This window comes from Schistocerca americana, chromosome 2 (assembly GCF_021461395.2).
Source record: "Schistocerca americana isolate TAMUIC-IGC-003095 chromosome 2, iqSchAmer2.1, whole genome shotgun sequence".
NCBI lineage: Eukaryota > Metazoa > Arthropoda > Insecta > Orthoptera > Acrididae > Schistocerca > Schistocerca americana.
In genome coordinates, this window is record NC_060120.1 from 257544010 (window position 1) to 257570670 (window position 26661).

The window sequence follows — 26661 nt, forward strand, 5'->3', positions numbered from 1 at the left end:
ACATCTTCAGAAGACAGGCTCCCTGTAACACTCCGATTCCTTGCTACAGGAGAGAGGTTAAGTTAGGTCAGGTCAGGTCAGGTCAGGTCCCCAATCTCCTTAATCTATTTTTGTATTCAGAGTGCCTAACTTTGTAAAGCGCCTCATCAGCTTCATACATCTCTATTAATTTTGTAGTTGTCGGCACACACCAATTGTATTTACCGGCAATGTTTATAAAAACGCTACAGACGACAGAACGCTGCAGCGATGCTAGCGCTCCATGTGGTAGCATGTCACATTGCAGTGAATAGAAGACAAGCGATTTCTTTGATCAAATCTATAGCGAGGCCCTAGATTTGATCAAATATTGGACGACATTTGTCAAAGTTCCTATTACACCATCAAATACCTTTGACAAAGAAATTTGATAGTGTAATACCGGCCTTATTCCTGATTGGTGCTCGCACCCTAAATCTCACTCATCTTTGATAATGTTAGAAATAAAGGTGTTCCAAGGAAAGTCCATTCTGCAGTTTAGTTAGGTGCAAAAGTTGATGATAATGTGGGAGAGAGGGAAGAGCAACAGGCGGCAAGGGGGTGAGGGGGAGCGGGTGGGTGGATACTAGCTAACGCCTGATTCCACTCAGGTGTAATGGTCTAAGAAAGTTTGGGAACCTGTAGGAGCAGGAGTCTAGTGGGGATGTGGGCGACGGAGTCTCGGCACGGCTGGGCTGAACGGCTGGCCCCGCAGGTGGCTCTAGCGGCGGCGTCCTGTGAGGAGCCGCGGCGCGCTTTGTCCTCCCCCTTCCTCACCCCACAGCCCCCCCCCCCCCCCCCCCGGCCCCTCCTGCTGCCCCGCCGCTGCCGGCGGCGCGCACTCGACGCTGGGGCCGGAGCCAGAGCTGGCCGGGCATTCCGTCATGCGAGACGGTGTGGTGCGGGCGCCGAGCGGCGGCGGAGCGCGCGGCGGAGGGTGCTTGTGTCTGGCGCTGCTGCTGCTGACGGCGGGCGGCGCGCGCGCGCTGCGCTGCGAGCGCATCAACATCCCCGCGTGCCAGGGGCTCGGCTACAACCTCACCACGATGCCCAACGTGCTGGGCCACGAGGACCAGATACAGGCCGAGAGAGCGGTGAGTACCAACACTGGCAGCGGCGGCGGAGCGTCGTGTGTCGCCCGTGAGCGGCAAGCACACGGGCAGCGCAGTTCAGTGACTATAAGATTGTGCTCATCACGTGCTAAGTGTAGTGTCAACATCACGATTCGGATTATAACATTAATGCGCGCAAGAACTAAAAAAGTACCGTCACTATCGTCCCCGAGTGGAGACACGGATAGAAGTACATCGTTTCTTCTGTCAAATTCCATTCCGTACATATTTGTTATGAAAAAAATGGCGCAGACTACTGGCTGTGCTCTTAATTCTCTTCCAGCCTGGTGACTAGGTAACTGGCTGAAGTATTCCGCTTAGGATCTTGAATGACTTAATTTACTATTAAAAACGACGGCTGGTAAATTTAAGGATCAACGGAAAGATATCCACGTCACATACGTCTGATGCTAATTTATACAGAAATGTATGTAGCTGTATAATAGTTTTATTTCAAAACCGCAGATAGTTCACGTCTGTGTTGAAAAACATGTAAAGTCCCCAGTGTCCTTACGCACCCTTAGTGGACTATGTTACAGGCGCAAGGGCCTGTGTTGAGAAGTGGTAGGGCCTTGATCCTCGCGTCTTTATTGATTGTACATTAGCACTGCCAGTTAGTTGGAACAGGCGCAATCGAAAAGCTGCCTGGGGTCTGATGACTACAGTGAGTCTGTCGAGCGACGTGAGTACAGTAGGAAGAGATGAAGCGTAGTTTTTTTACTGATATTTCGGCAAGGAAAAAACACTACTCCGGCTATGGCAACAGCTACGAACGTGTCAGCCATTTCATTCGTAGAAAAGGCGTACCTCAACTGTGAGACCTTACTATTTAGTACCAATGGATGATGGTCAATCGCAATGCATACAGCCCTATTGCCACAGAGCAGTTCAGTTAGTAACTCGCAGATACCGCGCGTTGGCAATAACATCTGTCACGTATAATTTTCTGTTGAACAACTGTCCTGTTTCTGCCACCAGTATAGGAACCACAATGATCAGAGCATTTAATATAAAATTAAAAGGTACAACATGCTGCTGTAGTAAGACACAGTAATGTGTAAGGTAAGTGACTGACGTTCGTCGGGATTGACTCCGGGAGCCCGTCTGTCTCACAAGAGCTCACTAAACGCTTCCCGCTCTGTGATTGAGAAGCCGAAACTTGGTTGAGCGCGGAGACCTGCAGACCACTTCTGCACCTGTGCCTTGTCCGTTAACAGAATGACAGGAGACCAATACTGCAATGGTACCGGACGTCCTGGACCGTTCCCGTTACACAGGCAGCAGCTCACGGGACATTATAACGCCTGTAAAAAGGACTGCTTGTATGCAGTGCGGTCAGTAGCCAAGTGTGTGAAACCAGAATGGCGAACGCTACAGCGATCTGCAGTATCAAATGTTTTTTATTCCAGTCTTTGATCACAATATCAATCCTTTTGACGATGACGGGTTTCAGGCCGTGATGACCATCTCAGATCTATAATATACAAATAAATACACCTTAGTGAGCAGTGTGTCTTTCAACATAATACAGCAATACGTGTCACAATATACTATCATACAACCAGGGAAATGTACAGATAAAATACAGTAAAACGTACCTTTTCTACACCATGTCCTAAAGTGGTAAGGCCATAATGGCATCGTCCAAAGATATAAATATAGTCAACACAGCATAAGGTGTAGAATAGGCCACATCGCCCACACAGTCATTATTGCTACTGGCAACTGAAGTATAGTAGCTACCAGAAATCTTTTTGCCTACATCCTACCTAGATGTCGCTACTGTGGGCTTAGACGTACTCATCATTTACGCAAAAAACATAATCTGATAAAAACACATTAGGTAAAATACACGTAGCAGACTTTTAAATATTGATAACTATGATAGGTGTATATATTTGTATATTGTAGATCTGAGGATGGTCATCACGGACTGAAACCCGTCATCGTCAAAAGAATTGATATTGTGATAAAATACAGGAATAAAAAGCATTTGACAGCATTGTATCACTGTTCGTATACGCGACTATGTCGCAGCTCGTGAGATCTGCAGTGTGTTGGGCGACTCCCATTGACAGGACACCTGTTGCGTGAGAACCATGTCGTGTGTTCAGCGCAGGCGATATGTCTCCCAAAGAGGATCACGGCAGCAAATTCATTCCGTCCTGACGTCCGTGTTCCCCGAGGTGTCACGACTGCCTCCGTAAAGCTGAGGTTGTGGGTTCGAATTCCGCATCTGAAGTGACTACACCGAGCGAAGTGACGCGAAGGCTAATGCACTGTACTCGCTTTGGGGAAGAACGGGATCCAAACGCTCGCCCGGCAGTTCGGAGCTAGAGTTTGCTTCACTTTCCTAAATCAATTAATCCCATTAACGGGATGGTTCCTCGAGGGCGACACAGCCGGTTTCATCATCGTCCTTGTCATATCCTACCTTATACTTCGCTTCTAATCTCGTCGTATAACAGAAAAATTATCACTTTTATCTGCAAGTTAGATCATTGTCTCCGGACTCTTCAGCTAGGTAAATATCAGTATGTTAAATGGAAAGAAAATTGTGGTATGGCGTCCTGTGAACGAATGTCATAAGGGACGGAATGGGAAAGAATGAAGGAGATTCTTTATAAAGCAATCATCCAGGTATTCACGTGAAGTGATTTAGAGAAATTACAGAAAATCATAATTTGGAAGGCTGGACAAAGATTCCGAATGTGAGCTCATCGACTAATCCACCAACTTGGTTCGAGGGCGATAGTTTTGCCCCTCCCCCGCGCCAGATGTTGGTTGTTGTGTCAAGACTGATCTGTTAGCGTTGTCTGAGGTCTCGGTTAGCTTGGAACGTGACAGTCTGCTTGTGAACTACCGAAGTCTGTTAATGTGAATACGAACAGATTGCAGTATAGCGTAACGCACTTTGCGTACTGAGAACTTATGCTTCATGGTAAATGACAAAAGGTGTATTACGAAACAAAAATCTCCGACGATTATTTTGATTTTGGTGGAGATATCACATTGAATAGGAAAACTGAAAGGCGCAATAGGGAAAATGGGTATGTGCGTCGAAGCGCATAACTTTCCTTTCTTGGTCCGTAGGAATGTTGCGCGCTATTTGACTGCAACAACGAACAGCGTAGCGAGATCGCAATGTGAGCGGGTATTCTGTGAGTTTTGTTAAGTGCTTTTGCCGCGACAGCGAAAGGAAATGATTCTGAAAACCGAAAAGATGATCTCATAATTATTAAATGTGAGCAATCGGTCGAATAGGCTACAAAATATAAATTTAAGTTGATGAACACAAAAGAATTAATGAGTTATATCACGTGGAAATGCGTGGCAGTGACGATGAATTTCGTTGTTTGTTTGCGTGGAACCAGATGCCTACAAAAATAACGAATATTGCAATTGCAGAACAAATCCCAGTGGCCCATAAATTAAAAAATGGTGATTATTCTATAATTTTTATACGTCTAGAAGTGCGTCGTGAAACAATTTCATTGGACGGCAACTTTGATAAAATACAATCAAACATCGTGGTCACTAAGATTCACCCACGTGTATTTTTCACTTTCAGTAACAATCACAGAAATGTTAAGTTTTCAGTCACGGAATGAGGGTTCCAATTTGGATGTGAATAATTGGCTTGCGGATGGTGCGGCAACTTTGGTTCAAATGGCTCTGAATACTGTGGGACTAAACTTCTGAGGTCATCAGTCCCCTAGAACTTAGGACTACTTAAACCTAACTAACCTAAGGACATCACGCACATCCATGCCCGAGGGAGGATTCGAACCTGCGACCGTATCGGTCGCGCGGTTACAGACTGTAGCGCCTACAACCGCTCGGCCTCTCCGGCCGGCTGCGGCAACTTTGCCAACAATAATCTGTACCGAAATCGCGTTAAGCATGACAAAATCCTGCCTACAGATACATAAAAATTGTTTTCGAAGCTTTTCGTATCCCTCGATTGGTTAGTAATAAATACTTACGTTTAGCAAATTATAGGGTTCATTTCACCTTCTTCAAATTGGTTTAAAATTAACACCATTTCCTAAAGCATGTGTTACCCATTATTTGTTTACTGTGATGGCAAACGGAATGTCAGACAAAGAGAAATGCACGCGAAAGGTATACGTTCAGTGTTCGAATCCCAGGCTAGCACAGCTTTCAAGTACCAGGAAGCCTCAGAATATCAAAATCATTGTACCAGGAAGCCTCAGAATATCAAAATAATCCAACGACATTTGATAGGAACGGACTGAGTCAAAATGAGGACGCGGTAACGAAAATGGGTTTATTGCGTAAAATTACGTTCAACGTTCATCGCATCTGTTTGGTATGCTTATGAATCATGCGCTTTCGCCTACGTTAGCGCACGCGAGAGCTCCCTAGGAACGCAGTGTGTGGTGGCGTACACACACACACACACACACACACACACACACACACACACACACACACACACAGCGCGGCCTCCAACAGAAGCTCCGCGCCCCGAGTGCGCTACACGTCCACCTACACCTACAGGCTCGCGACATCCGCTTTGGCCGGAGGCGACGCCAGATGTGAGGCTGATGTCACGGCGATGCCCCCCGCAGGCGGTGTCCGACCGTGAGCAGCGCCCAACCTGCTGAGTGGTGGTCTGACAGTAGTCAGCGACCGACCGCCTGCCGCGCCTTGTCTTGTCGCCGCCCTGCGGCCACCCAAGCTACAACCTCACTCAGGCTGCGTAGCCGGTGTCTCTGTTGGAAGTCTGCATCTGGTGTCTATGCTCGCTGCCTCTTCGTGCGCAACTGTGACGGAAGTGCAGCTATATGTTTATGACCGCAACCACTCACAAAAAGAAAGTGAAGCACCCGGAAGTGGTAGAGGAAACGAAATGGAACTTCACGAGTTGAGCGGGTATGCGAGGTCAGTTTAAAAACTTCCGGACCTTTGTCCATAATATATATATATATATATATATATATATATACGCTTACCTTTTACTTATCGTGCATGGTCTTCTTCGAAATACTCTCCTCCGCAATTGATACACTGCTCCCAACGCCTTTGCCACTTCCGGAAGCAATCTTCGCACGCCTCTTGCTGGATCGCGCGCACCGCCGTCTGCGAATTTTCTTTTATCTCGTCTACGTTGCAGTCGTTTCAGCGGAGTGCAAGAGCCATGAATTGTCTCGCCACATTTCAGGCTCATTACGTCTCCCACTTTCTCGCAGGCGTCGTAGCAAGTCCCGGTAGTACAGTCGATTAAAAAAGTTTCTCCCTGTGGCAACGAATTCATGGTGAGCTAATCCTTCAAAGTCAGAGAAAACTATGAGCATGGCTTTTGATCTCAGCATCATAGCCGTAGACCCACATCTGGTCACCAGTCTCTTCAGGAACATCTCGTTCTCATTTGCGCGATCCAAAAGATTTTCACAAATTGCGAGACGAAGGTCTTCCTTGTCTCGACTCACCAGCCGTGGGACGAACTTGGCGATAACACGACGCCTTGGAAGACGCTGTGTCAGGATTTCATGAATGATCCAACTGAAATGTTACATTCTTCTGCAAACTCTCGGACAGTCAGTCTTCAATTGGTACTCACAATGTCGTTGACGTGTCTGACTTCAGCGTCGTCAGTAGATGTCGAAGGGCGTCCTGAACGAGGGTCATGTTTAGCTCGCGTCCGGCCATTTTAAAACCATGTGAACCATTCGTAACACCATTTGTAGCACTCATCACCGTGGGCTTCCTGCCTCAATTGGTATGTCTCTGCAAAGGTTTCCTTGAGTTTTACGCAAAATTTAACGCAGACTCGTTGCTCCTCTAACTCTGCCATCTCAAAACTCGCAAACTGTGCAGCACAACGTTCTACTCAATACAGCACTGAACTAATAAACACGTAACAGTGAAACTTCCGGCAGTTACACATTAAACTCAGGAATGTGCAGGGATGCCAACCGCATTCCACTCCAACAAACCATTGGCACGAAATTACGAATGTTGCGGAATTTTTTGAACAGATCTTGTATGATGTTATATCAATTCTTACAAAATCGAGCGAATTTACGAATAACTTGTCAATATGAGCCCACTGCACCCATCCGGCCTCGACGCGTGCGCAGATTCGATTGGGAAGGGCGTCACACAGCCGTTGTACCCTCCCCTGAAGCAATCTGGCCCGCAGCTGTTGTAACCGGTCCTCGATATGCTGGATACTGGCATGGGACAGGGTTGACGTCCGAGCTGGTCCCACACGTGTTCCAACGGGAACAGCTCTGGGGATCTTGCTGACAACGGGAATATTTCAACATCATGCAGGCAGTTCATAGAAACACGTGCCACGGGTGGACGAACATTGTCCTCTCCAAAAATGAAGGACGCACGACGCCCGCGACTTACTGTTGTGTCGGCAGACTTCCGTCAGTCACAACCAGCCGCGACCTGAAGACATACCTGACGGCTCCCCACACCATGAAGCCTAGAGTAACACCGTTGTGCCTCGCAAAAACATTGGAAGAATGGGACATCTCCCCAGGCAGCAGCCATACTTGCTGACGATGTTCAGTTCATCATTGAACACTATATTGACCCTGTTCATCAGCAGTCCATGCTCACTAGCCGCGGCACCACTCCAAACACAGCCGCTTGTATTAGTGTGTTAACAGCAGCCTACGCATGGGACTGTTTTCCCAAGTTCGTTTGCTGCTACTCTGACCAATGTTGCGGAATGACACAGAATGTTGTATAGAGTCCACGGCTGACAGGCGCAGATGTGAAAGGATTACGACGTCCTTGGTGCACCAAAAGGTGATCATCCCTCGTGGTGGTCAGACGTGATCGAACGGAACCTTCACGAGTGTGCCTGTCCAAACGTTAACATATACACTCCTGGAATTGGAAAAAAGAACACATTGACACCGGTGTGTCAGACCCACCATACTTGCTCCGGACACTGCGAGAGGGCTGTACAAGCAATGATCACACGCACGGCACAGCGGACACACCAGGAACCGCGGTGTTGGCCGTCGAATGGCGCTAGCTGCGCATCATTTGTGCACCGCCCCCGTCAGTGTCAGCCAGTTTGCCGTGGCATACGGAGCTCCATCGCAGTCTTTAACACTGGTAGCATGCCGCGACAGCGTGGACGTGAACCGTATGTGCAGTTGACGGACTTTGAGCGAGGGCGTATAGTGGGCATGCGGGAGGCCGGGTGGACGTACCGCCGAATTGCTCAACACGTGGGGCGTGAGGTCTCCACAGTACATCGATGTTGTCGCCAGTGGTCGGCGGAAGGTGCACGTGCCCGTCGACCTGGGACCGGACCGCAGCGACGCACGGATGCACGCCAAGACCGTAGGATCCTACGCAGTGCCGTAGGGGACCGCACCGCCACTTCCCAGCAAATTAGGGACACTGTTGCTCCTGGGGTATCGGCGAGGACCATTCGCAACCGTCTCCATGAAGCTGGGCTACGGTCCCGCACACCGTTAGGCCGTCTTCCGCTCACGCCCTAACATCGTGCAGCCCGCCTCCAGTGGTGTCGCGACAGGCGTGAATGGAGGGACGAATGGAGACGTGTCGTCTTCAGCGATGAGAGTCGCTTCTGCCTTGGAGCCAATGATGGTCGTATGCGTGTTTGGCGCCGTGCAGGTGAGCGCCACAATCAGGACTGCATACGACCGAGGCACACTGGGCCAACACCCGGCATCATGGTGTGGGGAGCGATCTCCTACACTGGCCGTACACCACTGGTGATCGTCGAGGGGGCACTGAATAGTACACGGTACATCCAAACCGTCATCGAACCCATCGTTCTACCATTCCTAGACCGGCAAGGGAACTTGCTGTTCCAACAGGACAATGCACGTCCGCATGTATCCCGTGCCACCCAACGTGCTCTAAAAGGTGTAAGTCAACTACCCTGGCCAGTAAGATCTCCGGATCTGTCCCCCATTGAGCATGTTTGGGACTGGATGAAGCGTCGTCTCACGCGGTCTGCACGTCCAGCACGAACGCTGGTCCAACTGAGGCGCCAGGTGGAAATGGCATGGCAAGCCGTTCCACAGGACTACATCCAGCATCTCTACGATCGTCTCCATGGGAGAATAGCAGCCTGCATTGCTGCGAAAGGTGGATATGCACTGTACTAGTGCCGACATTGTGCATGCTCTGTTGCCTGTGTCTATGTGCCTGTGGTTCTGTCAGTGTGATCATGTGATGTATCTGACCCCAGGAATGTGTCAATAAAGTTTCCCCTTCCTGGAACAATGAATTCACGGTGTTCTTATTTCAATTTCCAGGAGTGTAGTTGCCGGTCGAGGTGGCCGAGCGGTTCTAGGCACTACAGTCTGGAACCGCGCGACCGCTACGGTCGCAGGTTCGAATCCTGCCTCGGGCATGGATGTGTGTGATGGCCTTAGGTTAGTTAGGTTTAAGTAGCTCTAAGTTCTAGGGGACTGATGACCTCAGAAGTTAAGTCCCATAGTGCTCAGAGCCATTTGAACCATTTGCCATATAGTCCAACATCAGGTCACTGCCACAACTGAGTGCCCCTAGACATTGTACGATTCGACTATCCGGCCAAATAGAGACCCATAATGAATCCTCTTACGAACTCTGTGGGGTGCTGATAACGATGTCTCAAACGATTAAGCAGCATCTCCCTCTCCTTCACAGTGGTCATTCAACGTCTGACGCTAGTCACACCTCTTATATACTCTATCAGGCCTGGTAACAACAGTAAACCCGAACAAAACTAATGCACTCTGGTGCCCATCCTGTCACAGGGAATTGCTACGCTAATCATTTACGTGCCCGCCGATGGTGTGTGCTTGTATGAAGTTACATTGACATACAAATATGTCTTCTGGGTGCTTCACGTTTTTTTGTCTGGCAGCTTACTTGAAAAGGTAAAACTGTCGTTAACCGTAGGTTGATTTGAGCAGCAGCCTGCTCTACTAGACTTTGTCGTATTGGAAGTGGTATGGATTTTTTTTTAATTGGAAATTTGTTGTAAGTTCGCATGGGACCAAACTGCTGAGGTCATCGGTTTCTAGGCTTACACACTACTTAAACTAATCTAAACTAACTTACGCTAAGGACAACACACACACCCATGCCCGAGGGTGGACTCGAACGTCCGACGTGGGGACAAGTGGTATGACGTTGCCTTCCTTCGACCTTTGAATTGACTTCTCCAGCCAGTTATCGGGAGAGCCTACAGTTTAACGTGAATCCCAGTCAGGGTGCAACTCGTCATTTTTCGAGTTAAAGAAGACTGCTAGAGATGGAAGCAGTGAATGTGCTTAATTCGTATGCTTTATTCCCTGTATGAACGTGGCGCCACACGTTTAGGACTTTCGCCCAGCATCAGTGCTTCAATCAAACAGTAAAATTATCTACATGCTACACGATCAAATGAAATGTTCAAATGTGTGTGAATTCCTAAGGGACCAAACTGCTGAGGTCATCGGTCCCTAGACTTACACACTACTTAAACTAACTTACGCTAAGAACAACACACACACACACCCATGCCCCAGGAAGGACTCAAACCTCCGGCGGGAGGGGCCTCGCAATCCGTGAAATGGCGCCTCAAACCGCGCGTCATCAAATAAAACCTACGAGTATACTAACTCAACCTACTGTAGCAGTCTGTGTGGTGTGCTGGCGCCCGTTCTTTATTTAGTAGAAGCCGCGTAGATTCAACAGATACCGGAGGTTAACTGTAACGGCAATGAAGTCATATTTTACAGTGATGTCTGTAAACGCCGTCAGAAAAAGTGCGTTCACCACAGATCATGACGGAGCAGCGACTGATGGACGCATTGTTTCTCGCCTTACGGTATACATCGCTGGGAGGACTTCATGCATATCGTGCTCCATGCCTGCTGGATAATATGTAAACAATCTCATATACGTCCACGACAGCTGCCAATTTAAGTGTTTTTCAACTGCTGGTTACTATTACTTTATCAGAATGTGATCGGAAGCATAGATCGTTATAATATGCGACGCTACTCGTACCATTACTCTTAGGAGGGGCACGTCACTAAAATCTACATCCCTGTTGAAATGTTCAGTGTGGTCTATTAGAAACAAAGAAATTGTAAGATTAGAAGCTTTGAAGTGTGGCGTTACAGGAAGCTGTTGAAGATGAAATGAATCAACCGAGTAAGGACTCAGGATGTCGCGCAACGACTAAACGAGGAAAAAAATCCCTAATAAAGAACCAACGAATCATCCAGATGGAGTGATGCGCCACGCATTATGTCATTAACCGTTGCTGAAAATTACGATTGAAGGGGTGACCGAAGAAAAGAATCAGATCAGACCTGGAAACAAGTATATAAGGCACTTCGTCAATGATGCGAGACGCAGCAGTTATGGATAGCTGCCAAATGTCGCAACTGGAAAACTGCATCAAACTAGCATTAGGGTTGATGAATGAAACACACAGATTGTTCGCCTTTCGAAAAGTGCGGACTCGGCCGTCTTTCAAGTAAACCTCTCCAGACTTTTTTTTTTCAACGGACTAAAGGAAAACTCTCGTAGACGCCTGTGTCACGTACGTGCGTCTCGTTGCTAATCGAGCCTGTTTGGAAGCGAAGTTGCGCCTTTCCCGGTAGGAGGGAGGTAATACGTCCCGCCGCGTGTCAGGTCTAGGAGAGAGAGGTCGGCGGTTCGAGCCCCGCCGGGGCAGTGGCCGGCGCCGGCCGGCTGTGATCTCGCCGCCGACTTGCCGCACGGCTGCTTCTGCGCAGCTAACGAGGCCGCGACGCCGAGCTCTGCCTACAAATAGCGGCAGGCCGATACACCAGATGGAGGCTCTATCGAGCTCTGTACCAAATTTGCATACTGAGTTACCTGCAGCCTCAGTCGTAACTTACAGCAGACCCCTCGAGCAGAAAAGAGTAAGCAGAGAAACAGAACTCATCAACGTATATACTCCATAAGCCACACTACGCTGAAGGGCGAAGGGTATTTTATACAATTCCTAGTCATTCTCTTTCCATTTCAAAAGGAGCGAAGGGAATATGATTGCTTGTATACTGTTCAGGTTGTTGTTGCCTTGAGTCCGATGATTGGTTAGAGGCAGCTATTCAAGCTAGCCACATCTTATGCATCTCTGCATCTATTTTAAAATGATTACTGTATACAGTCTTCCCACATTATCCTCCACTGTTCGTATGTTAATAATAGCCATAATGTGTACTGACACAGTGAGCGGCCTACAGAAGTAGAAAATAGTGAGTGAGGAGCGCTGGATATTGGCGCAGACGGAAATCGATTCTTATTAGAGGCTTGTGCCGCCATGCTTTGCCGCCAGCTGTCTCTGCGAATGCGTGAACATCTGCACGGCAGGTGTTGTGACAAAAAAGCTGTAGCAACACGTTGGGAACTGTCGCTTTTACCGTGGCTATTCAGTTACTTTAGTACAAGGACTTCGTTCTTCTTTACAGACACGAGGGTAAGAGTTTTAAGCACTTGAACACGCATTTTAGTAGCTATTTTCATTGTTGAAACTTTTTCCTGTCAGTGTATGGCCACGTGCTTACGGAGATGATGGGTTAGATATTTTCAGTGAACACCAAGGTAAAGCGTGCAGATTCTGTGTTCTTATTGTTGGAGCTTGGAGTAGTTATTCGATTACAAAATTAGCAACACATACTTGGAATTGGTCAAGTCGATTAAATATTAAGGGTAGCATTAGAAAGGTGAGTAGTGAACATGTAAGGAGAGCTGTGGGCTATAGGGAGGCTTATTGTTAGATGTGAGAATTCGCGCGAAGTCTAGCACATATACAAAGGTCACATACACGTCATTCGTAAGATCTATTACTCACAAGTAAATCTACCCGAGGGGTACACTTCGAGGTTGATCGAATTTGAGTATGTTGTGTAGAGCACAAGTAGATACACATTTATACGTGCCCAAAAGACAGTTAAGGGGGTGAAACACCCACTCGAAAAAACTGAGATTAATATATTTGAGGTAATACCCTTGAAAGAGTAATAGATTAAAAAAAACTTCAAATAAAACTTCTATGGTTTTAATGTACGTTACAGGGTACACGTAGATTTGTGAAAAAGCCATTTTTTTTCAATATCCCCTCCCCCGCGCTATTTTGTTATTCATTTAAACATTTGACTAATAGCAAGACGTATAGCATCGTTAATGCCAAAATCAATCATATATGATGAAGTGGCATTCCAGAAACACATTTGTCAGAAATGAGCTAGAAATATTTCTGCAACATTGTACACGCACCCAATATGTGTCTACTTCAATGCCAGTTGTCGTGTTCGGTTGCTTAGTAAGGCTTTCCCAGATAAATATATTCTGAATGTATGTTCTACATATATTGTTCTACGTTTAGAAGTCCAAATAATGAATAAAGCAAGAACACCCAGTCATTTTTCAAACATAAAATGAAAATATAAAGCGGACATCACTCACATAAATAGATACATTTAGCGCATAAAACTTACCGACTGCGGCTATTCTGACTGTTATTGTGTAAACAAGCAAATACTCCAGTTGCAATATTTATAAAAATTTGCCAGTCGAGATGATCATTAGCCAAGTTTACCGCAATGTTTTAAAAATTGTAATAGAAGAATACAAAAATTGTAATACAAGTGGTGGAGAGGTTTACAAAAGCATTCCGAGAAGCAACGGAATATTAGAATAATAATTTAAGTAACATGAGGAGGAACGTGTTTCGAATATGACATGTAGCAGCGACGTCCAGTTATGATACAAGAATTGCGAAGGTGTGTTCAGCTTTTTTAATATGAATGTATACAGAACATAAACATTTAATTTCAATCGCTTTGTGAATTAGGCAGAAGTTTGTGCTTAAAGACACTACAAAAGCATTGCGGGTACCAAATTCTACTACTTTATATCCCGGTGTGTGGTTGTTTTATTTTCTGTGTTAGAAACTAATGCTTCGTTGTCTAGAAATTTGAAGGACAGCGAACTATTCTACGCATATGCAAGTGAGTATCGAAACACGCAGCACACAAATTTCTTCCTCCCGTATGACCATTTCTTTTGGCAGCTTAGTAAAAGTCTGCCTTACGTCATTCCAAATTACTTCGTGTGCAACGACCTCATAAACTGAAGCGTCTGCAAATTAAAATAACGCTATTACGTTGGGGAAACGACAACAGCCCTGCGTGGTAGTTCATTCCCGAATGTGACGATACGTCGTGTTTGTTTTGTGGGAAAATTTGAAGGTACCATCGACACCGTGAAAATATCTTTATGTAGCGTTTTTCTACAGCTGCCCCTCTCTATGCACACGCTTCAGGTCTTCTTTCAGTCAGCTTTGTTGGTAGTTCAGCAGCCACTGTGAAAACGTAGCGTGTACACTTCCACACACACATGCAGAGAGTGAGAGAGAGAGAAGGAAAGAGAGGAAAGGGGGCAGAGTGGAACTAAAGGTGCAAATGAAGCTGGCAGCAATGACACGTGTGATGCGGCTGGCCTCTGATTGGCGGCAGCCCGGGCTCACCTTCCGCCATTAAGGATGCAAATGTCTTCATAACAGCAAAGAAAGCAACGCACTTGAAACTCGCGTGCTCAGCGGGTGTCCCCTCTCCACGTTGTTTTTAATTGTCTCTTGGCTGTCAACACAACTTGTTTATTCCAAGGCTACAGTGCCGTGTTAACAGCACGTCCTAAATTTCACACAGCAATAACACTCGTAAGTGCGTCGCTAGGGACAAAGTGAACCGTAACTCTTGTCCCCGTCCACGATCACATACACATTTCATGTGCCTGCATTTGATGTGCCGGCAGAGGTTTGATGAATAACAGTTAAGAGGCCGTAAATCGAATGTAACGTTATATGTGAGGATTTAATTTTTTCTTCTTTTAGATTTAAAGAGTTAGACATTTGTCTGTGGCACCCCGCTTTTCCCGTTGGACTTACAGTTACGGATTTTGAGAACCAAACTGTGTGTATTCATTCATTCAGTTTTATTCTGTTTGGTGGATTTTTATTTCCAAGTGCAAAGATGTTCAGTTCGTTCCTATTTCAATGCATCCTTTCAGCGGTCTGAGAAATCTCAACACTGCTGCCCTGCCGGCCGGTGTGGCCGTGCGGTTCTAGGCGCTTCAGTCTGGAACCGCAAGACCGCTACGGTCGCAGGTTCGAATCCTGCCTCGGGCATGGATGTGTGTGATGTCCTTAGGTTAGTTAGGTTTAACTAGTTCTAAGTTCTAGGGGACTGATGACCTCAGCAGTTGAGTCCCATAGTGCTCAGAGCCATTTGAGCTGCTGCCCTAATTCTACGTTCGTGTTCATTACTCAAGTTGTTGTTGTTGTGGTCTTCAGTCCTGAGACTGGTTTGATGCAGCTCTCCATGCTACTCTATACTGTGCAAGCTTCTTCATCTCCCAGTACTTACTGCAACCTACATCCTTCTGAATCTGTTTAGTGTATTCATCTCTTGGTCTCCCTCTACTGTTTTTACCCTCCACGCTGCCCTCCAACACTAAATTGGTGATCCCTTGATGGCTCAGAACATGTCCTACCAGCCGATCCCTTCTTCTAGTCAAGTTGCACGACAAATTTCTCTTCTCACCGATTCTATTCAGTACCTCCTCATTAGTTATGTGATCTACCCATCTAATTTTCAGCATTCTTCTGTAGCACCACAATTCGAAAACTTCTATTCTCTTCTTGTCTAAACTATTTATCGTCCACGTTTCACTTAACGGACATCTGTGAGCTGTGGTCTTGTTGCTGCTGTCGTGGTCCGCAACCTCAGTTACGCGAGCGCTGGGACGCAGAAGAGCGCAGTGTGTGGGTGCCGGCGGACTGGCGGCTCATCTGGGACGTGTGCGCCGTACCCTGCGGTTAGCGTTGGCAGGGTCAGTCTGCTGAAGGCGAAAGCAGCGCCGGGCCCTGGACCAGCCGCCGTGTGACGCAACGCAGTCTGCTGGCCGCCGCCGTGCCGAGTGGCGGGCAAGACCCGCCAGGCCGGCTGTAACTGAAGACGAACGCCGTTTCGAAACTCTGCGGAACAACTGTATCTGCATACTATGTGAGATATTGGGGGAAACCTCAGGAAAACCTCTCAGAAATTACTATATGTTGTCAAGCAAACATTACCATCGTTCCGTAACATTCGTCTGGGTTGTGGACTACTGGCAGTAGAGACCGAAACGTTGGACTGTCATTTGACAATACAACGTCGTCTGTAACCGATAACAATTTTGTGGAAGGGGACTCCGACAGCGAAAACCTACGAACATATAAACTACTGGCCATAAAAATTGCTACACCGAGAAGAAATGCAGATGATAAACGGACAAATATATTATAGTAGAACTACCATATGATTACATTTTCATGCAATTTGGGTGCATAGATCCTAAGAAATCAGTACCCAGAACAACCACCTCTGCCCGCAATAATGGCCTTGATACGCCTGGGCATTGAGTCAAACAGAGCTTGGGTGGCGTGTACAGGTACAGCTGCCCATGCAGTTTCAACACGATACCACATTTCATCAAGAGTAGTGACTGGCGTATTGTGACGAGCCAGTTGCTCGGCCTCCACTGAACAGACGTTTTCAATTGGTGAGAGATCTCGAGAATGTGCTGGCCAGGGCAGCAGTCGGACATTTTCTGTATCCAGAAAGGCCCCTACAGTACCTGCAACAAGCGGTCGTGCATTATCCTGCTGAAATGTAGGGTTTCGCAGGGATCGAATGAAGGGTAGAGCCACGGGTCGCAACACATCTGAAATGTAACGTCCACTGTTCAAAGTGCCGTCAATGCGAACAAGACGTGACCGAGACGTGTTACCAACGGCACCCCATACCATCACGCCGGGAATACGCCAGTATGGCGATGACGAATACACGCTTCCAATATGCGTTCACCGTGATGTCGCTAAACACGGATGCGACCATCATAATGCTCTAAACAGAACCTGGATTCATCAGAAAAATGACGTTTCGTCGTTCGTGCACCCAGGTTCGTCGTTGAGTACACCATCGCAGGCGCTCCTGTCTGTGAAGCAGCGTCAAGGGTAACTGCACCCATGGTTCCGAGCTGCTGCAAACGTCGTCGAACAGTTCGTGCAGATGGTTGTTGTCTTACAAACGTCCCCATCTGTTGACTCAGGGATCGAGACGTGGCTGCACGATCCGTTACAGCCATGCGGATAAGATGCCTGTCATCTCCGCTGCTAGTGATAGGAGGCCGTTGGGATCCAGCACGGCGTCCCGTATTACCCTCCTGAACCCACCGATTCCATATTCTGCTTAAAGTCAATGGATCTCGACCAACGGGAGCTGCAATGTCGCGATACGATAAACCGCAATCGCGATAGGCTACAATCCGACCTTTATCAAAGTCGGAAACGTGATGGTACGCATTTCTCCTCCTTGCACGAGGCATCACAACAACGTTTCACCAGGCAACGCCGGTCAGCTGCTGTTTGTGTGTGAGAAATCGGTTGGAAACTTTCCTCATGTCAGCACGTTGTAGGTGTCGCCACCGGCGCCAACCTCGTGTGAATGCCCTGTAAATCTAATCATTTGCATATCACAGCATCTTCTTCCTGTCGGTTAAATTTCGCGTCTGTAGCACGTCATCTTCGTGGCGTAGCAATTTTAATGGGCAGTAGTCTACATAAAGTATACGAAAGAATTTGCCCTTCTTCTAGCAGCCGTGTACGTATTCCTGATTATCGGAAAGAAGAGCAAATAATTCCTGTTTTCAAGTTGGGTAGTCGAACAGGCGCACAAAACTACAGGCCTTTATGCCTGACGTCTCTCAGTTGTAGACTTTTGGAATGTGTTTTATGCACGCGTACTATGACAATTTCTGAGGCCGAAAATCGGCTCTGTACGAAACAACCCTGCTTCCGAAAAACAACGTTAATCTGAAACCTAGGTCGTCCTGTCCGTCCACGTGACCAGGAAATCAATAGATGCAGGCATCCAGGTAGTTGCCGTGTTCGTTGATTCCCGGAAGAGATACGAAGCAGTTCCCCACAGCCGCCTAATGAACATAATGCGAGCGTATGAAATAACAGCCCAACTTTCTGATCGGAATGAAGGGTTTCTAGCAAACAGATCGTAGCATGTCCATCAACAAAGGAAGTAGTTTACAAAACACTCGTTCGAAGAACACTTGAATATTGCGCGTCAGTACGGGATCCCGCTAGATAGGAGGAAACAGAGAAGATCCAAAGAAGAGCTGCACGTTTCATTAGACGTTCATTTAGTGAGCACGAAAGCTTCACATATGATCGACCAACTGCTGGCTGACGCTACGAGAGAGCTTTTCCGCATCGCGGTGCGTATTATTGTTAATCTTCCGACAGCATACGTTCCTTGATGAGGCGACAAATAATTGCCTCCTCCCACGTGTATCTCGTGAAAAGACCATGAAGGTAAAACTAGAGAGATTCGAGTCCACACGAAGGCTTACCATAAATTGTTCTTCCCGCAAACTATTTGCGACTGCTACGGGAAAGGGGGTTCAAATAGCTCTGAGCACTATGGGACAAACATCTCTGGTCATCAGTCCCCTAGAACTTAGAACTACTTAAACCTAACTAACCTAAGGACATCACACACATCCATGCCCGAGGCAGGATTCGAACCTGCGACCGTAGCAGTCGCGCGGTTCCGGACTGAGCGCCTGAACCGCTAGACCACCGCGGCCGGCGGGAAAAGGGGGCAAGTGGCAGTCGTTCACAAGGTACCGTGCGCCACATACCGTATGGTGGCTTGCGGAGTATAGTTGTGAAGCGGAATGACAGATTCATTGATCTGTGGTAGTTGCGAATAAGTTCACACAGATCTCAAGCCTCGTAAAACAGTCAGTACCTCACTTACATTACTTATTCAACTACTGAGCGAGATGCCTCAGTGTTGTAGTTCTGTACTCCTAATGGGACGAAACAGAGTTCAGATCCCCCGACCAGGCAAACGGATTTCGGTTTTTGCCGCACATCGCCCTAAGTATCACCTCAATTGAATGTCAGGACTGATTCTTAAGTAGGCCATATGGCTGTTTCATTTCTTCATCTTTGTGTAACTGAGCAAGTACACGTCGTCGGCTGGAGCCTAAAACTCTTAATCACCCTCCAATAGCCTACGACAGTACAAATAACAAATCTTCTTCGTGACTCTCTCACAGTCGCTTACGTTTGCGTTTATCTGCTTGCAGTGCCTACAGTTAATATGAAAATAATTATTCACGTCACAGAGCAGAGATAATTCAAAAACATCCTGTTTCACAGAATCATTGAGTCAGCTCCTCTTACCAGCGTCTCATATAACTTACTGTCGTGCTCGGTATTAATAGGAAAGTATTCTGTAGTTGTAGAAACTGAATGACTTCCGCGACTTTTCAGTTAGTGGATGACCCGTTAGTGTCTGCGCGCCCTTACGTCTTGCAGCGGCAGACAGTCAGATAGGGTGTGTAAGCCGTCTTAAGTGGCGGCGTTTCCAAAAGACCAGCCGCCCATTAGCGGACGCTTGTCAAAAGGGCCGCACTGTAGGACACGTCTGAGGGCGACAAGGTACGTCAGCGGGACGCGTGCTCGAAGTGAAGCGTAAATTGTGCTACAGTGGCCGTACTGTTTACTTCCACATCTCCGTATGTGTGTACGTACGTGGGTATCTGTAAATAAGGGACGTTAAGTAAGTGAGAAATTCTGTGCTTGTGTTTGTGTTGACTCAGTTTCAAAGCAGCGTTTATGTTTGCAGTATAATTACATACTTTCAAATGTAAGAATGCTACTCGGTAGACTTATCATATGTCCGGAATTATCTCGGGCACTCCTGATTTTTTAGTGCTGTCCGGGGTTTGTGAATTTTGTAACTGGCGAGGACCTATATTTTATTAAACATTTTCTAAGACCGTTATTACACTAGTATATTTCTTTTACAAAGAAATATGATCAAATATTCTTCAAATTTATTTGACAAAGCTGTTTGACGTGCACTAAAAAGGGATATTGTACTGTCACTATATTTTTCATCAAAGTTCAAGTTGAAGTACAACAACTTATTATACGCTGCAGTTGCTTTTATTTAATGTTGAACTGCAACAGGAATGCAAATTTTTGAAAATGAAAATATGTAATGACAGTAACAATGAACGTGTTTATTGCACACTGTGCCACTGGAGAATTTTTTGTTGCGCGTAAATGTAAGAGTGATAATTAAAGACTATGTGAAAAAGACGTAGGAGTTCTAATAATGCTACTGCTTCGCCAAAAGTAAGAATTTTTTTAAAACCAACGATGGATATAACAGTGATCTGGAGAGTGCTGCTAAAGAGGCTAAATTTTCATACAGCACTACAAGACACGAACACCATTTCTGAAAAGAAAGATTACGTCTGATGAACAATACAATTGAATAAATAAAGTTAATGTTTCAGCAAAATGTTTTAATGAATTTCGAAAAAAAAGTGCTAAGCCTGTTACTCGCATGTTTTAACCAGAGGATGTCGCTAAATTAGTGCGATCCTACAATTTTATTATTTTTTCAGTTACATTTTTGTCTTATGTAGTTTTTGTGGTATTCCTGTAACGTGCTTTATAGGATTGTAAAAAGTGAGCGGAAGACCGAAATCATACGGAATGCAGCCGAAGTCGTTGAAGATGGTTGGTCATTATGGAATGCTTAATCATTTTCACATAAACAGTATACCCCGTTCTTAATTCTTCGTTTGCGAACAGCATGCTCTTATTCTCAGGTTCGATCATGAACTCATTTCGTTATTGTATAATATGTTGTCATGGCTAACATGTTGCTTCAGGCGCGAAATGTTTGGTTCCTTGTTGCGGTAACCTATCACCAGCGAAAAATGCTCTTATCGGAGCACAGAAAATGCGAATATGTTCCTGTTTATTTAAAAGACTCTGACGCGTCAAAGTGGGGTACCTGCCTCATTCTACCCTCCTCAACACCTTTACAAGTTTTCCTACTACTTCAGTCTCCTCTTCGTGTCACTGTCTCCCTCTTCCCTCTCTTCCTGCTAGTATCCGTACCTCCCTTCCGTCTGCTGCTGTCTCTTCTCACTGTCGCTCTCTCTCTTCCTCGTTGTCATTGTCATAGGCACTGTCTCTCATGATCACTGGCTCTCACCCACTTCCACTTTCTCTTTATCCTTTCTCCTCCCCTGCTTCTTTCACTCTTTCCCTTGCAATATTCTTTTACTGTCCAATGTTCCACTGCCACCGTCTCCTTCGCCCTTCCTATTACACAACCTCTATCTAAAATCTTCCAGTATTTATTGCTTTTTCGTCTCCTCGCCACTGCCACTGTCTTCTTCCCTCTCAGCATAAAAAAGCGCGAATATGTTTGCATTTTTGGGAAATTTTTAGGGGTATTGAGGAAGGTAGAATAAGACAGGTAGCCCACTTCTCAGTCCGAGTCTTAAATAAACGCGAACGTATTCCCATTTTTTTGTGCTCCGATGGGAGTATTTTTCCGCTGATTCCCCACTTTTCCCTCCTTCAGCAGGGCATGTAACTCATATCAGAAGAAATATATTGGTTAGTATAATTTTGATACTTTACTTGCGTGAAATTAAAATAACGCAAAATTAATCTTACACCTCAGACCAGATTTTACGTGCAAAAGCATTTTGCATGTGCTTCAAGACTACAGCATAAAGCTCACAGATGATAACGAAGACACTTTACAGCATATTTCTGCGTGCTGCGTAACTTTATCAACAACTTTTTCGCCTACGTGCTTATTTTACATGTACGAGTTGGGTAATTTTGAACCTTTGTATTTCGGAAACGGATAAAGATAGGAGTAATTTTTTAAATGTTGCTCGAGATCGGGATCTTAGGAACACATCGCAAAAATTACAGCAATTTGCTGTACATAGTCGTCTCGGAATCCGCGACTGGGTTTTGATACCCAAAAAACGAGTTTTTGGGATGTTCGTCGATAATGGACAAAGATCGGTGAAAACGGGGAAATGGGTCCTCTAGATAAATGCCTAGAGAATATTCCCTTAAAATTTGAACAATTAGCTGCGGTTATTTATTATTTAGATTTCTCAATGTCCCGGGAGAAGTGTAGAAGTAGGGTAATTTTGAACCACTGTGTCTTGGAAACGGATAGATATCAAGAAAGTTTTCAAAGTGGTTCGAGATCGTGATCTTATGAATACATCGTAAATATTTCAGTTATTTGCTGTGGATAGCCATCTTGGAATCCTCGGCTGGGTTTTGGGCCGCTGGTGAAAATATGGTAAAAAAACCGTTTTTGTGGTATTTTCCGAGGAGCCGCCCAAGAACTAATGATGCTTCCGTAAGTTCCATCATACATACTACAGACCACACGAAATTCAGAAAGAATCAGCCGATTTGCTCCATTTGCCCAAGCAGAAGGAAGTGTATGATATTCCCTCTTTGTATTGTAGGATGGTGACAGTAAGACGATCCTTTTGTTCGTATACAAATGGTCCCTAGCTATCGAAAACGCTTGACCCAATAGAACCCGAGGTGTGATCGCCAGAAAATCCTGTTTTTATGCGCGGCGATTTCGTACATATTAGGGACGCATGCTGTCACATGCATACCAATAACTGGCCGAAGGAAACAAAACATAAGAATTAACAAATACGAGAGCAGTTATTGTTTGTTCCCGGAGTATCATGGCTCGAGCAAGCAAGCAAGCGAGCAGTCAAGCAATTTTGAAACTGGATTCGAAACCTTTATCACCATTCCATTTGCCCTGAGTACATGAATTCCACGCCTGCATATGCAGTGCAACACGAAGCAGTGCACATACGAAACATATTTTGACAGAAACCAAACTTGGTGACTGCTAACGTTTTATTTCCGTTAAAAATACGTCTTACTTACTTGTGTACGAGAAATAGTTTTCGAATATTTCTTTCACATTTACGGGACTTCTTCAGATGCACAGAGGAACCTGCAACCAAAGAGTTCCACTACATACATTTGTCTATGAAAAGTCAGGAAGCAATAAACGAGATGCGTATGAAAGGAAGGACTGATTTCTGCAAGCTTTACCCTAGTCATGTTAAGTAATGCTCAATATAACAACAGCAGAATAAGTCAGCGCTAGTAATGTGTGTGAATTGCTACGTACGTTTTTACTATTTTTAAAATTTGCATAGTTTTCATTTTTTTTTTTTTTTTGCTGAAGTCAGGGCGGACTGTATTGAGATCCGACCCGTTCAGCGAAATATCGGGCGAGGTGGTCAGCCCCAGTTGGGAATGTTTGGGAGGGGACCATTGGTTGCCGCATATGGCTTACAACCAAAGTAAATGTTAGTTGGGTATTGGAGTTATTTGTGGTTTGTTTGTGTGCCCCCCTCACCCCCCAAAAAAAGACAGTCTAATGTGTGTATTTATGCATGCTATAGGTTGACAATTATTGAACTATTTGAAATAAAATCGTCATAACTTCTGAACGGTTTGCGTTAGAACGTTCAAACTGCGTGGTTGACCGCGGGTCATGTTGAGAATTAGTACGCGCTGTATGGTTTGGTTTAGCGACGAAGGTCACTTTGATTTGGATGAATTCCTCAATAAGAAAAATTAGCGTGTTTGGGGGACTGAGAAACCGCATTTCGCGATCGAGAAGTCTCTTCACCCTCAACGGGTACCTGTGTTTTGTACAGTGCCCAATCACGGAATAATCGGTGCGATATTCCTTGATGGCACGGTGACTAACCGAACGCCGGCCGCAGTGGCCGTGCGGTTAAAGGCACTGCAGTCTGGAACCGCAAGACCACTACGGTCGCAGGTTCGAATCCTGCCTCGGGCATGGATGTTTGTGATGTCCTTAGGTTAGTTAGGTTTAACTAGTTCTAAGTTCTAGGGGACTAATGACCTCAGCAGTTGAGTCCCATAGTGCTCAGAGCCATTTGAACCATTTTTGACTACCGAACGATACGTGAAGGTTTTGGAAGATGATTTCATTCCCAATTATCCAAAGTGACCCCGATTTCGACAACATGTGGTTCATGCAAGACGGAGATCGACCCCATCGAAGCAGGAGAGTGTCTGACGTCCTGGAGGAGCACTTTGGGGACCGCATTCTGGCTCTGTGGTACCCAGAGGCCACTGGCATGGGCCTCGATTGGCCGCCATACTCTTCGGATCTGAACACATGCGACTCCCTTTAGTTGGGTTATATTAAAGACAAGGTGTACAGCAGTAACCCCAAAACCACTGCTGAGCTGGAAACAGGTATTCAGGAGGTCGTCGACAGCATCGATGTCGCGACACTTCAGCGGGTCATGCAGAATTTCGTTATTCGTCTGCGCCACATCATCGCCAATGATGGAAGGGATATCGAACATCTCATAACCTAAATCCGAACATCTGTAGTCTACATCTACATACATACTCCGCAATCCACCATACGTTGCGTGGCGGAGGGTACCTCGTATCACAACTAGCATCTTCTCTCCCTGTTCCACTCCCAAACAGAACGAGGGAAAAATGACTGCCTATATGCCTCTGTACGAGCCCTAATCTCTCTTATCTTATCTTTGTGGTCTTTCCGCGAAATGTAAGTTGGCGGCGGTAAAATTGTACTGCAGTCAGCCTCAAATGCTGGTTCTCTAAGTTTCCTCGGTAGCGATTCACGAAAAGAACGCATCCTTTCCTCTAGAGACTCCCACCCGAGTTCCTGAAGCATTTCCGTAACACTCGCGTGATGATCAAACCTACCAGTAACAAATCTAGCAGCCCGCCTCTGAATTGCTTCTATGTCCTCCCTCAATCCGACCTGATAGGGATCCCAAACGCTCGAGCAGTACTCAAGAATAGGTCCTATTAGTGTTTTATAAGCGGTCTCCTTCACGGATGAACCACATCTTCCCACAATTCTACCAATGAACCGAAGACGACTATCCGCCTTCCCCACAACTGCCATTACGGGCTTGTCCCACTTCATATCGCTTTGCAATGTTACGTCCAAATATTTAATCGACGTGACTGTGTCAAGCGCTACACTACTAATGGAGTATTCAAACGTTACAGGATTCTTTTTCCTATTCATCTGCATTAATTTACATTTATCTATATTTAGAGTTAGCTGCCATTCTTTACACCAATCACAAATCCTGTCCAAGTCATCTTGTATCCTCCTACAGTCACTCAACGACGACACCTTCCCGTACACCACAGCATCATCAGCAAGCAGCCGCACATTGCTATCCACCCTATCCAAAAGATCATTTATGTAGATAGAAAACAACAGCGGACCTACCACACTTCCCTGGGGCATTCCAGATGATACCCTCGCCTCCGATGAACACTCACCATCGAGAACAACGTACTGGGTTCTATTACTTCAGAAGTCTTTGATCCACTCACATACTTGGGAACCAATCCCATATGCTCGTACCTTAGTTAGGAGTCTGCACTGGAAGTCAAGGAATATGGCATCCGCCTGATACCCTTCATCCATGGTTCGCAAGATATCATGTGATAAGAGGGCGAGTTGCGTTTCGCAGGAACGATGCTTTCTAAAGCCGTGCTGATGCATGGACAGCAACTTCTCTGTCTCAAGGAAATTCATTATATTCGAACTGAGAATATGTTCGAGAATCCTGCAACGAACCGATGTTAAGGATATTGGTCTGTAATTTTGAGGATCCGTCCTTCTACCCTTCTTAGATACAGGCGTCACCTGCGCTTTTTTTCCAGTCGTTCGGACTTTACGTTGGGCAACAGATTCGCGATAAATGCAAGCTAAGTAAGGAGCCAATGCAGTAGAGTACTCTCTGTAAAGCCGGCCGGTGTCGCCGTGCGGTTAAAGGCGCGTCAGTCTGGAACCGCGTGACCGCTACGGTCGCAGGTTCGAATCCTGCCTCGGGCATGGATGTGTGTGGTGTCCTTAGGTTAGTTAGGTTTAATTAGTTCTAAGTTCTAGGCGACTGATGACCTCAGACGTTGAGTCGCATAGTGCTCAGAGCCAACTCTCTGTAAAACCGAATTGGAATCCCATCAGAACCTCACGATTTATTTATTTTCAACCCATTCAGCTGTAGTGACGTTTACATGTCGAAAAAAGTGTGTGCACGCCATAGTTTGTAACTAATTTGCGTTTTTTTCATATAGTTCGATAATTGCCACCCTGGAAGTCGGTAGTTGCTCGACATGAGCAGAGTAGCTGCGTGTGGCTTCCCGTGCCCTTGCCGCAGCCTGCCGCGCTGCAGACGCGAGCTGGGGCCGGCCTCCCGAGTCGGCTCGGCTCGGCTGCGCTGTGGCGGATCCGTCACGCTCTCACAGCGGCCGCCGCCCGATAAATGCGAGACGAATCGCCGCGCCGCGCCGCGCCGCGCCTCCACTGAGCTCGCAGCCATACAGCCCGTCTCACAAACGTAGCGCGCCGGCGGCCGCTTTGCTGTACGCGCCGTTCCGGGAACGTGGGCCTCTCTAGTCGGCGGGCTCAGCGGCTGCGAAGTCGTACGACTAAAGGCTGCGGTTATAGTGGCTCCGATGTCGGTGAATTCCGCTGACGACCGACATCGGCCGGAGACGGCCGATCTTATC

At 46.3% G+C, this 26661-nt stretch overlaps 1 protein-coding gene across 1 annotated transcript in view; it reads left to right on the forward strand.

Moving 5' to 3' along the window:
* Positions 1-902: 902 nt before the first annotated feature.
* Positions 903-26661, forward strand: part of LOC124593939 (frizzled-9-like) — a 217746-nt gene continuing 191987 nt past the window's right edge. Inside the window, exon 1 of the mRNA XM_047132289.1 lies at positions 903-1112. Within this exon, the coding sequence (XP_046988245.1) occupies positions 903-1112 (210 nt within the window). The remainder of the gene's footprint in view (positions 1113-26661) is intronic.